At 44.0% G+C, this 11,493-nt stretch overlaps 1 protein-coding gene across 1 annotated transcript in view; it reads right to left on the bottom strand.

Moving 5' to 3' along the window:
* Positions 1 to 7,177: 7,177 nt before the first annotated feature.
* LOC142569016 (uncharacterized) overlaps positions 7,178 to 11,493 on the bottom strand; it is a 179,492-nt gene continuing 175,176 nt past the window's right edge. Inside the window, exon 13 of the mRNA XM_075678541.1 lies at positions 7,178 to 7,301. Coding sequence (XP_075534656.1) covers positions 7,189 to 7,301 — 113 coding nt within the window. The 3' untranslated portion in view covers positions 7,178 to 7,188. The remainder of the gene's footprint in view (positions 7,302 to 11,493) is intronic.

The following is an 11,493-nucleotide window of genomic DNA, read 5'->3' as shown; positions in this document are numbered from 1 at the left end:
CGCGACTGCCGTGCTGCTACTGTGCGTTTGGCACGGACCCTTAGTATATAAGCACACGTGCCGCACAAAGAAATGAAACCGCCAGTGAATGGCTGCTGTTAAACCTGAAAACTGCCACCTGCTCTGTGTAAGACATACTTAACGTTTTGCCCCAGAGCCACTGTAACAACTAGAAGCAACGGACTATAGAGAACATGGACTGCAACAACTTCAAGGAATGCACCATACAGCACATCGCGCAAACCCGGGGCCACAGCGCGAAATGGGAGCTTGTCACTTGCTATTGTGTAACACAGTATTAGCACCCAGCCAGCATTCTGCCTCATACCCACTGCCAGAAGAAATTCGCCAAGTGCCCGTACACAGCCGGAAGAACAGTCAAGAACGAAGCCACATGACTCAAGTCACGGCGTCGCACACTGCAAGAGGGACATAAAAAGGAAAGGCAGCTTGCATGGGCCTTGCGCTAACAGTACCACACTGAATAGACAAAAATTAACTGAAGTCACTGGTATTGCGCTTTCCTTATCGTTAATTAGATGGGGATTGGTCACGCCCATGAGGACAACGCTAACTGAGAATTTTGGAATCGGGCGCGCGCGCTTCGAATCGCTGCAACACCGCCCCTCCGCCTCTGCACTCTGGCCAAAGTGTTATTTCTTGTTATTTGGACCCCACGCGAGTCGCGTCGTTGCACCACGACTTGACGCTCATGTGCGTTTGTCACGTGTACAGCAGCGTGCGACCGCTGTCCAGGCGAATGCACCCCCCGGAACTGGCAGACTCTCAACCTTCACGCTCTTCCTTTTTTTGAATTCTTTCGCAGAGTAGCTTCCGCGAGGCGCTAATACGAGGCAGGGGCGGTTTTTTCGTGCTAGAGCCATAATGATGTGTCACATGGTACTGTGCGTACTGAAACTTAGTGCTTGTTACAGTGTACCCATAAAATTCCAGTGGCGATTTGGTGGCATATGTGAGGGAAATGCATTATTATTACTTCGCAACTAATCGAACTACATGATCCGTGACTAAAACCGCGTTCGCAAAGCGTTGTTAAGGCGCTCACTGAAGAGCTCTTGGACAAGACTTGCGGAAACAAGCTTGTGGTACTTCCCACGGCCCTCAACAATATATAGCTTTTTCGCCTGTGAGCAAATATTTCTGCCTTGCAGAAAGAAAGTACCTTGTTGAATAGTGGAGAGAAAGGATTAGGTTGGTTCTTGAAATAGCACATAACTGCCTCTTATTTGTGTACACAGTTCTGAGAAAAACTTTGGAATAAGTGGTCAGTAGTGGTATGCACCAAACAGTACTTCCATTTATTTACTTCATCACCGTTTTTCTGCCTATTTGTAGAGTACTTATCTTCCTCAAGATATTCACAGCATACTTTTATATATTTTTAGACTCTTACAGGTAGCCATGCAAACGAGCGAAGTCTAATGGTTTCATTACTGTGATGACCATTAAAAAAATCGGCAGCGATTTTGTGATGAAGCAAAAACTGATGTCAGGGCTGCACAAACGCTGAGAAAGCGTAACATGAGCAATTTCCGCAAGCCGAGTTACTCAAGCCGGTGGCACAAAAGTGCATAAAATTTATCCAATATTGTAGGAATAACTTACCTTAAAAACGAACTCTCCTCAGGAAAGTTATTATTTCTAACTTGCTTTTTCATTTCTATATAACATACTGTCATCTTGTATGGCAATCTACTACTTCCCCGAACCTACCAATACTACACTCTCTTCACAAAAAAATGCTGAACCATGCATATAACGTAGCTTTCCATAATCTCTCACCCCCTCTTTTTCGTATGCATTATATTGTACAAATACGTCATCTATTCTGCATTCGCCTTACCGTAGCATACAAATTAGAAATGGAAACAATGGAAACCATGTCGCTCAATTAGGCTCCTTGCATAGGAGGATCCAGAAATATTACGTTGATCAAACAGAAGCTATGAAACTAAAATTATGTAGAGCTACCTACAGGATACTATTCCTACCAAACAAACTTGCTGAGTTACTGTGCTTATACAAAAGTCCAAACATAGCCCCTGAAGAATCATAAAGAAACTAATTGCGCGCTTTCTTTTCAAATTTCTAAATGCTGCTTTGATTAACTGGTTGGATAATTTATTCTCCAACCATGGTCTCCTTGCCACAATGTAAGTTGTTTCAGTGCGTTATTTGTAATGTTTCGTTGCAATGAAAATGGGTTGTATTCGCATTGATAATGTTGTTATTTTTATCCATTTATTTTTCGCTGTTTCGCTCCATTTACCACCTTATGATGTTGATTATGGCCATTTCGCTATTCTCTGCGATTGCGAAAAAGTAGTCTCTTGGAGGCCGGAGCTGGACAATTTGCTTTTCAACTTTCTCTCGCAACCTCCGTCATCTTCATGGCGAAAAGAATAATATAAAGTCATGCATTATTGAAATAACTCCAACGCAGAATATATATAACGCGGATATGGTTCTTCGCATTGTGACACTTTTACTTACTTCAGTATGAATTTTATATCAGAGACCACACCGTCATTTGTTTGCGCTGTGCGCACTCCTGGCCTGTTTTACATCTTGCCGTTCGCTTCCAGATGTGACACATCCCTCTTAGCCTGCTGTTGCCACGCACAGTGTGAATTTTAAAAAAGTTAAAATCATTTTAAACATTGTCGATCAAAAAAGTTCCCATAAAGTTAGGCAGTTCAGGCAGATTGGTAATGCGGTCCCTCTTTTTTACGCATCGCAGCGGTATTTGAAGACATGGCGTTCAAGTTCTGCCATAGTATTGCCTCCCTTATCACGAGCCGAATCATATATTTAGGCTCACACGATTAGGCCTCATTTGACTATGAAGAAGTTTATACTGCCTGCTGAATATAGACACCCGTGTCTTCAGCTTACTTGGTGCACTTGGTGTCTTGACGTGTTTCGTAAAACGTGTGTGCTAGAAATATATTAAAAATTGTTTCTGTGCGCTTTTCTAATTTCATGGGAATAATTAACATTTCGAAATGTTGCCGCACCAACAATATTTAGCATTGCTTATCGCATTTTGCAAATATGTTTGCGTCATATTTAATAAATTTATAATACATCAAGTAATCATGCCTTTTAAGTTCATCTTCATTAAATTAGCACGAAGAAATTACATGTACATTTTAACATTTATTCTATAATTTTTGGCTATTAATTAACATGGATAATCTGTGAAGTATGTTATTAAAGCTGAAGTGATTCCATTGCAACTTGTTTATAAAGGCATATGACGTCAGTGGAATGAACAGACTTCAGGGAGTTTTGACATTTCCTGAAAATTTTAATGCGAGAGAGTGGCCTTAGCTTAGCAATCAAGCTACCATTTTCATAGGAACACCGTTAGTGAGAGACTTAGCAGAACGCTCTTATATAAAAATGATGTAGTGTCTGTTCTTATATATAGATACTTGTAATTATCTCATCATGTTGAAGACGAATAATCTTTTACTTTATAACAATGCAAATAAAATACGTGCTCAATCTTCCCGTTAAAAAACGCCAGAGCTTACGAAGGTCATAGAAAGCCGCATACAAAGGCAGCAAGAAATTTCCGCGTCGCGCGTAGAGAAATCCGTCATCCCAGCATTAGAAATAAGCGAGCAACGGACTACGATGACCTTCGATCGCCATAGCGTCCGCAAGCTAGATGGCACTGAACGGCGGATGAAAATCACTGGGGAATGCAGAGTGAAGAGCATTATAAATATCACAACAACATCTACAGAACCAAAGGAGCAATTACATATCAACTTGTGTTTGCCCGCTGCAGCAGCAGCCGCATCAGGAGCAGAATGAGCAAGACAAGAAAACAAAACAAAGTAAGATCCATAGCATATATCAATTGAACCAAACCGTTCAAGAAAACTCCGAAAGAAACATGGTGATTTTTTTTTCTGGCACTCTCGTCAAGTAACTCCACCAATGCTTTAGAAATGTCACAAAACAAGTCAGTCCGTTTATAGGTCATCAGTTATCACACAATTAGGAACATCCTTGCCACAAAAATCTCGCAGGACATTACTGCTCTCGACAAAGCCAGAAAGATCCCCCGTTTTTTTCTGTGCTATAAAGTGCACTTCCACAATAGTATGCTACATGTGCTCTACAAAACGCCGGATAATTTTATGTATTTTCTGGTGCACCATCATTGCACAGTCGCCAGTCCTCCGCATAATACCGCTACTTATTGTTACGTATCAACATCATAAAGGCCTTATTTGGACGTTTACCACAAAGCAAACATCCGCTCACGCAATAGCGCCTATTCAGACATCAACGCAGCGTGTACATGACTCCCGACGGGTCCCAAAAAAGCAACAACCCAATCATTATCTGGCAGCTTGCGCTAATGGTGAAACGGTGACACTGAATGCGCAGGTTGTGATCCTGCCGCATATCCATCCCATCGGGCATCGGAGGTTAGTTACTTCACTGTTGCGATCATGGGCGTGATATCGCAATTGAGTCGAAGACTGAGCTTTGCTCCTGGACAGTCTGCAGATGCTGTAGTTGAACGGTCTAGGGAACACGACGGTATTAAAATCCGAGGCTTTTCGAGGTGTAGGGAGAGAGGATCATGATGTTAACTCGCAGCTTAACTTCCTCCTGCTGAGAGTGTGCTTACGGAATTGGAGCCGTGCAACTAAGCCAATCAACCATTTTTCATTCAATTTTTACGACCTGGCCTAGGCGATGAGCTTGGTGCATTCCTTGCCGTGACGCCATCATAAGCCACAAGAATACAGCCACTAATTTTATTGCAATATCACGCAATATCACTTATGTGGACACATTAGGTGCACTTCTGTCGACAGCATCGCCGCGCTGTACCGCATAAACTCCAAGGGCGATAGCATCACTGGCGCGTGCTCTATGCTGTATTTGCGAGAAAAAGCGTGGGAGGGTAAGCGTACGATGGCGGATCAATAACGCCGGTGCATGGGAGGAAAGCAAGTAGTCAGCACGCCGTCTTCCGTCGCGCGCAGACGACCGAGGGAGAAGAGTGGGGCGTCCTACTCAGGCGGCAGCTGCGTATGGCGCGAACACGCTCGGTCTCGACGGTCTCCCGGGCCATATCAACTAAGTGATACGTGATGAGCCTAGCTGCGGCGGGGGTTCATACCTTCGTTTGCGCTGTGCTCTAGCCGCTTAGTTCGTGTTGAAGGGAGAGCCAGCAGAAAGGTCATTTAGCTCGAATCACCGGCCGCTCTTTTGTGTTTACGAGTCCAGACCGTGATAAAGTTATATCCTTACTTCGTATTGCACTCTATTACTTTGTTTTCGCTATCGACGCTTCGAATTGCAGGCGAAACTATAACCTTTTACGAAATACTTGTGACTGTTATTATCTGCCCAAATTTGTCATCACCTGAAATTCTAGGGATATAAATCATAAACATGTTATCACATTTAAATCGTGTTGTTCCTTGTTAAGGTTTTCATGTTTGTTTCAGTGGTCTTCAATTTTGCATATCCTATTTTGCATCGGTGAATATTACTGTCTTCGGTGTGGGATGCTATTTATATTCCATTTATCTTTGTATATATTCCCCGTTTGATTTGCACTTTTGAAGTTGTCCCATCTGTAATGGTTCACTGGAATCTCTGAAGGTGATGAAAATATTAGGAACCCTTCCCATACCGGAAGATGGGATAAAAGAAAGTTGTCCTCGGTGCACCTTACTTTTGTCACGGTCATTTTTTTTTCAGGAATTGCTTCGGCCTCTCGCTCCCTCAGCTTGGGAACTACTCGTTGTTGTCGCATAGTGTGGGCTCGGGCCACCCTAACGGTGGTACGGGGGCACCGACAGCGAGCTATCTCAGAGGCGAGTTCTCGCTGCCGCTTGTGGAAAGCTAACTGTTCCTCGGGGGATAGCACAACGTGTGGCTGTCGTATCCGTTTTCTGATACTGAACTGAGCGGAAACAAAGTTGGTGCATCGCGCGCCAAAACCTCTCCTGCCCTTTTTTTCCCTCCGGAAGCGAAACCGCTCTACATGGTTGTGTGAACGGCGTGAGCAAGCACCTATCAGACTGGTATTCATAGTAATGACTCACGCTTGACGGCCGGCGGGAATCCTTGGGGTTGATCCGAATCCATCCGGGAATCCATCGGGAAAGGGAATTCTTGGGGTTGATCCGATGCCGGGTGTTTGGATATTTACGGCCCTCGGCGGCGGCAACGTACCTCTTTGGCATCGGCTTCACGTAGACGGCACCCCTGGACTTACCCACCCGGGGAAAATCTGTATATACCTTTTCTTGTCCCCCTCTCCAATCTGCGTCTTTCTCTCTCCTTTTCTATATTTCCTGTCTTCTCCTCTCTTCTATTTGCTTCCGACTTTCCTGGCAGCGATGGTTAACCTGGTGTATTATGATCTACTTCGATTATAACATATGTGGTTATAGTAACAATGTACAGGTGGCATGGTAGGGCTTGCTTCCTAACAATCTATGTCGTGTCCCCTCGTTGGGCTCGGTGGTGGGCGACTGGTATTGATACCGAAGAAACAGTACATTTCATGGGACCCTCGAAACCCTTCTTACCTGATCACCTTTCGAAAAGGGGGTGCATCGATGCAACATTTGAATCCTTTCTGAAGAAACGAGACACATTCACCAAGTATCATGTGATTCACTGTGAAAACACTGACAAAAAGCGATAAACATATCACCCTTCTTTCTGACGAAATGCCTCACGGAGGTCATTGGAAGTGGCTATAAAGCCACCAAGATGGCCAGTGGGGCCCTTCTGATTGAAGTGAAAGACAAACCGCAGTTCGAGAAGCTAACAAACCTGGTGGCATTTGGTGAAAAAACCATATCTGTTAGTCCACACCGAACAATGAACACCGACAAGGGTGTGGTCTCAGAAGACGACCTCGTGGATTTGGCTGATGAAGAACTCTTGAATGGACGGAAAGAAGAAAGCGTTAAACATGTACAACGTATAAAAACCAGGCGCGATAACAGTGCATTACAAACCAAACACCTAATACTTACTTTTGGCTCTAGCACACTACCGGATGCAATAGAAACAGGCTAGCTAAAACTGGGTGTAAGACCTTACGTTGCAAATTCTCAACACTGCTACAAGTGTGAGAGGTTTGGTCATGCCTCTCAAAGCTGCCGAACACGACTAACGTGTGCGAAATATGTTACAAAAGCTCACTTTGCTGACGAGTATACGGCCGAGGCCCATTGCGCGAACTGCGATGCCAGCCACCCTGCATATTTCAGATCTTGCGCAGCCTGGAAGAAAGAAAAAGGAGATCATTATTACCAAAGTCAAATGGAATATCAGTTTCCGGGAAGCACGACAACGGCTTTCACCTTCACTTTCAGTAAAAACTTCGTTTTCCGAAGTAGTACAACAGAGGGCAGCACCACGACGGACCCCGGCGCTCTCCCTAGGCACGCGTAGTGTGCTGAGGCGACCGCCACCCGCCCACCACGGAGGGATTAGCTGATGCTGCCCTGCACTCCTCGAAATCGGCCATACGAGATACCTCTACTAGCGCTGGCTGCAGCCATCACAGCTCAGAGGCTAAGGAAGACTCATCACCCTCCGGGCTGGTGAGGCCACAGCCCCCTTGACTTGAGGCGAAGGAAACACGACTTACACATCGCTCGTTAGACCGAGTGTCAAGCGCTCTGCAAGAGGCTATGTACACTACCCTAAGCGAGGTGGTGCAGCAACCACCTAAGGAGCGGCGAAATTCTTCGGACCGCTCTAGAATAGACAAAACCAAAATTACAGGGCCGCAAATGGCTCTGAAGGCTAAAACACGTTCGTTTTCGTTCGCACAGAACCAAATTAACTTCATTATGGATACTCAAATTATGTAGTGGAACGTTAGAGGTCTTCTAAGAAACCTTCATGATGTTCAAGAACTTCTCTGTGAACTCACTCCAAAAGTGCTGGGTGTACAGAAAACCCATCTTAGATATAAACACGCTAACTTTCTTCGTCATTATGTTATTTTTTGTTAAGGTCGTGATGGTGCCATCGCATCATCTGACGGTGTAGCCATTATACTCGACAAAGCTATAGCATGTCAACATCTACAACTACAAACGACCCTAGTTGCAGGGGCCGTTCGAATCGTACTTCTAAACAACCTTAGTACCATCTGCTCTCTGTACATACCCGCGCATTCTCGGCTCCATAAACATGAATTCCAAACATTAATAAATTCATTACCCCAACCCCAACTCTATTTGGTTCTATGAGATTTATATGCACACAGCAACCTCTTGGGTGACTCTCACTGCGACGTGCGAGGTCGACTGATTGAACAGTTTCTCTTTTTTTTCTGGTGAATCTTTTGAATAGCAAGGCACATACAGATTATATCTTGCACATGTAACCTACTCCTTTTTAGACCTCAGTATTGCATCTCCGACCAATTTACCTTATCTTAAACGGAATGGTATTAGAAATACATATGGGAGGTACCATTTCTTTTCTATGAGATTTATACGCACACAGCAACCTATTGGGTGACTCTCACTGCGACGTGCCAGGTCGACTGATTGAACAGTTTCTCTTTTTTTTCTGGTGAATCTTTTGAATAGCAAGGCACATACACATTATATCTTGCACATGTAACCTACTCCTTTTTAGACCTCAGTATTGCATCTCCGACCAATTTACCTTATCTTAAACGGAATGGTATTAGAAATACATATGGGAGGTACCATTTCCCGATAGTTCTGTGTACACCGAAGATGAATGAATTTCCCCCACAGTTTCCTCGATGGAAAACTGATTCAGCCAAATGGGACAGCTCCGAAAAATTACAATCACATCGTGGGCTGACATTTCTGCTCTAAGCCTGGACGCTGCGGTTGAATACTTCACCTTTTTTCTGATTGATTCCGCGACCAACTATATCCCAGAAACAAAGGGATCATCTAACAAGCGCCGTGTTCCGTGGTGGAACGAGGACTGTCGTAACGCGCGTAAGAAGCAGAACAAAGCATCGGGGTTGCTATGTGATTCTCTGACAGCAGAAAACCTGGTTACTTTCAAGCATGTCAAATCTCTGGGAAGGAGAACGCGCTGACAAGCTATAAGAGAGTTGGGAAAATTATATATCAGGAATTATCTTTCATGCAGATGAGACAAAGATCTGAAATAGAGTGAACCGAATAAAAGGTTGACAACCTTACTCGCTATCTTTAGTAAATTCTCAGGGAAATAGTATGGAAGACCAGGCGAACTTTCTAGGCGGACATTTGAACACATATCCAGTTCGTCACACTACTAAACCACATTCCAAACACACAGAACACGAATAGAACAGCAGCCATTAGAACAAAAAAGTGCAAAAGATGAGGTATACAATGGACCATTTTGCTTAGCAGAGCTTCAAGCAGCACTAAACGCTGCAACAAATCTGCCCCAGGTTCTGACCACTTCATATATGAAATCTTAGAGCACTTCCCATCTGAAACACAAAGAACCCTTCCTTTTCTTTACTATGGTATTTGGTCCTCCGGCCAGATTCCCTCTGTCTAGAAAGAGGCCATTTTAATTCCTATTCTGAAACAGAGTAAGAACCCTTCCTTGGCAAAGAGTTATAGGCCTATAGCGTTGACGAGCTGCTTATGCAAACTCTTTGATAAGACAGTGAACAAAGATTTGCTCCACTATCTTCAAACCAATAAAATATTACACCCATACCAATGTGGTTTCAGAGAAGGTAGATCGATGATATACATGCTTGTTCGCATGAAAATGTACATCCGGCAAGCCTTTATCCACACACAGCTTGTCGTATCTGTATTCCTTGATATGGAAAAGGCGTATGATACTGCTTGGTGCTTCGCGATCATTCGGAATTTCTCTGGAATAGGTATACGTGGCAACTTGCTGACTAATAATGAGAGCCACCTGTCTGACAGAACGTTTAGTGTTACAGTTGGCAATGTGCAATCTCGATCATACATATAGGAGACAGGTGTACCGCAGGCTTGAGTGCGGAGCTGTACGCTCTTCATTGTGAAAATGAACTCCTTACATACCATCATACATCGCACACTCTTTTACTCGGTTTATGTAGACGACGCACAAATAGCGTTTAGGTCGTGCAATCTTAGCATCTGTTAAGCTGAGCAGTCTAGCTAAGCAGCTAAGCTAAGCTAACAGCTTGGCCTAAACAAACTATCAAAGAGGTCCAAAGCAAATTGTTTTAAATTAAACTCTAAAAAGCACATGTCTTTTCTTCTCAAACAAGAGAGGCATATAGCCAGAACCCGCTATTGACGTTAATCTAAAATGACTATAGGTAAGCCTTAAGCACATATTTTTTTAGGTGTTATCTTGGACACAAATGTTGATTTTATTCACCACTTGAAATATCTTAAAGCGAAGTACCTGAAGACAATGAACCCGCTGAAGCTACTTTCTCGAACAAACTGGGGCAGTGATAGGAGGTGTTTGCTTAGCCTGTATAAGAGCCTTGTACCATCACGCATCTACTGCGGAGCCGTGGTGTACCAATCCGCATCGGATAGTGCTCTCAAAATTCTCGTACTAGTCCACAATCAAAGTATGCGGCTGGCAACAGGCACATTTAGGACAAGTCCTGTGGAAAGTTTGTATGTCAAGGCGAACGAATGGTCCTTACGCCTACGTCGAACATATGTAGGTTTCTACTTTTTAAAATGTAAATCCAATAACGAACATCCGTGTGTCAGCTCTACTTGACTTGCCTTCTCCAAGACCTTACTGTAACCACCCGTCTGTTCGAGGTCAGCTCTCCGTGCGCTTAGAACAACTGGTTAATGAAACCGGTATTCAATATCCTGAAACAGTCCTGATGACTCCCACTAACCTTGCACCACCTTCGGAATGGCAGACTCTCCAGTGTGATGTCTCTCGCCGCAATAACAAAACATGCGCCGGAGGTGCCCATAAATTCATACTTTCTCGAACTCCAGGCGAAGTACTCCTGTGCGGAGTTTTATACAGATGCTTGAAAGTCTAGGTATGGTGTAGCTTATGCAGCTGTCGGACCGTCATTTTCAACGTCCGGTGCAGTAAATCTAAACACCAGCATTTTCACAGTGGAGGCATACGCGATACTCTCTGCTGTGAACCATATAAAACAAACAGGTATAATAAAAGGTGTCATATTCACAGATTCATTAAGCGTTGTTAGTGGCACATCAAGTCTACGAAAACACCAGAACTCTATCCTTAAGGAAGTCTACAACCTTCTATGCTCAGCATACAAGTCGAAACAAATGCTTGTTCTTTGTTAAGTGCCTGGCCGTAGAGACCTGGAGGGCAACGTTGCTGCTGACGAAAGGGCTACATCTGTAGCTTTTGGTGCTGCAAACATCAATATACCTGTACCGTACATTGATCTTAAGCCATTTTTACGGTATAAACTACGGAAATATTGGCAGAGGCGATAGGACACTCGGGTATCCA

Source organism: Dermacentor variabilis, unplaced genomic scaffold (assembly GCF_050947875.1).
Source record: "Dermacentor variabilis isolate Ectoservices unplaced genomic scaffold, ASM5094787v1 scaffold_33, whole genome shotgun sequence".
NCBI classification, from domain to species: Eukaryota; Metazoa; Arthropoda; class Arachnida; order Ixodida; family Ixodidae; genus Dermacentor; species Dermacentor variabilis.
Note: the sequence above shows the minus strand (reverse complement) of the source record. Positions and strands in the feature narration are given on the sequence as shown.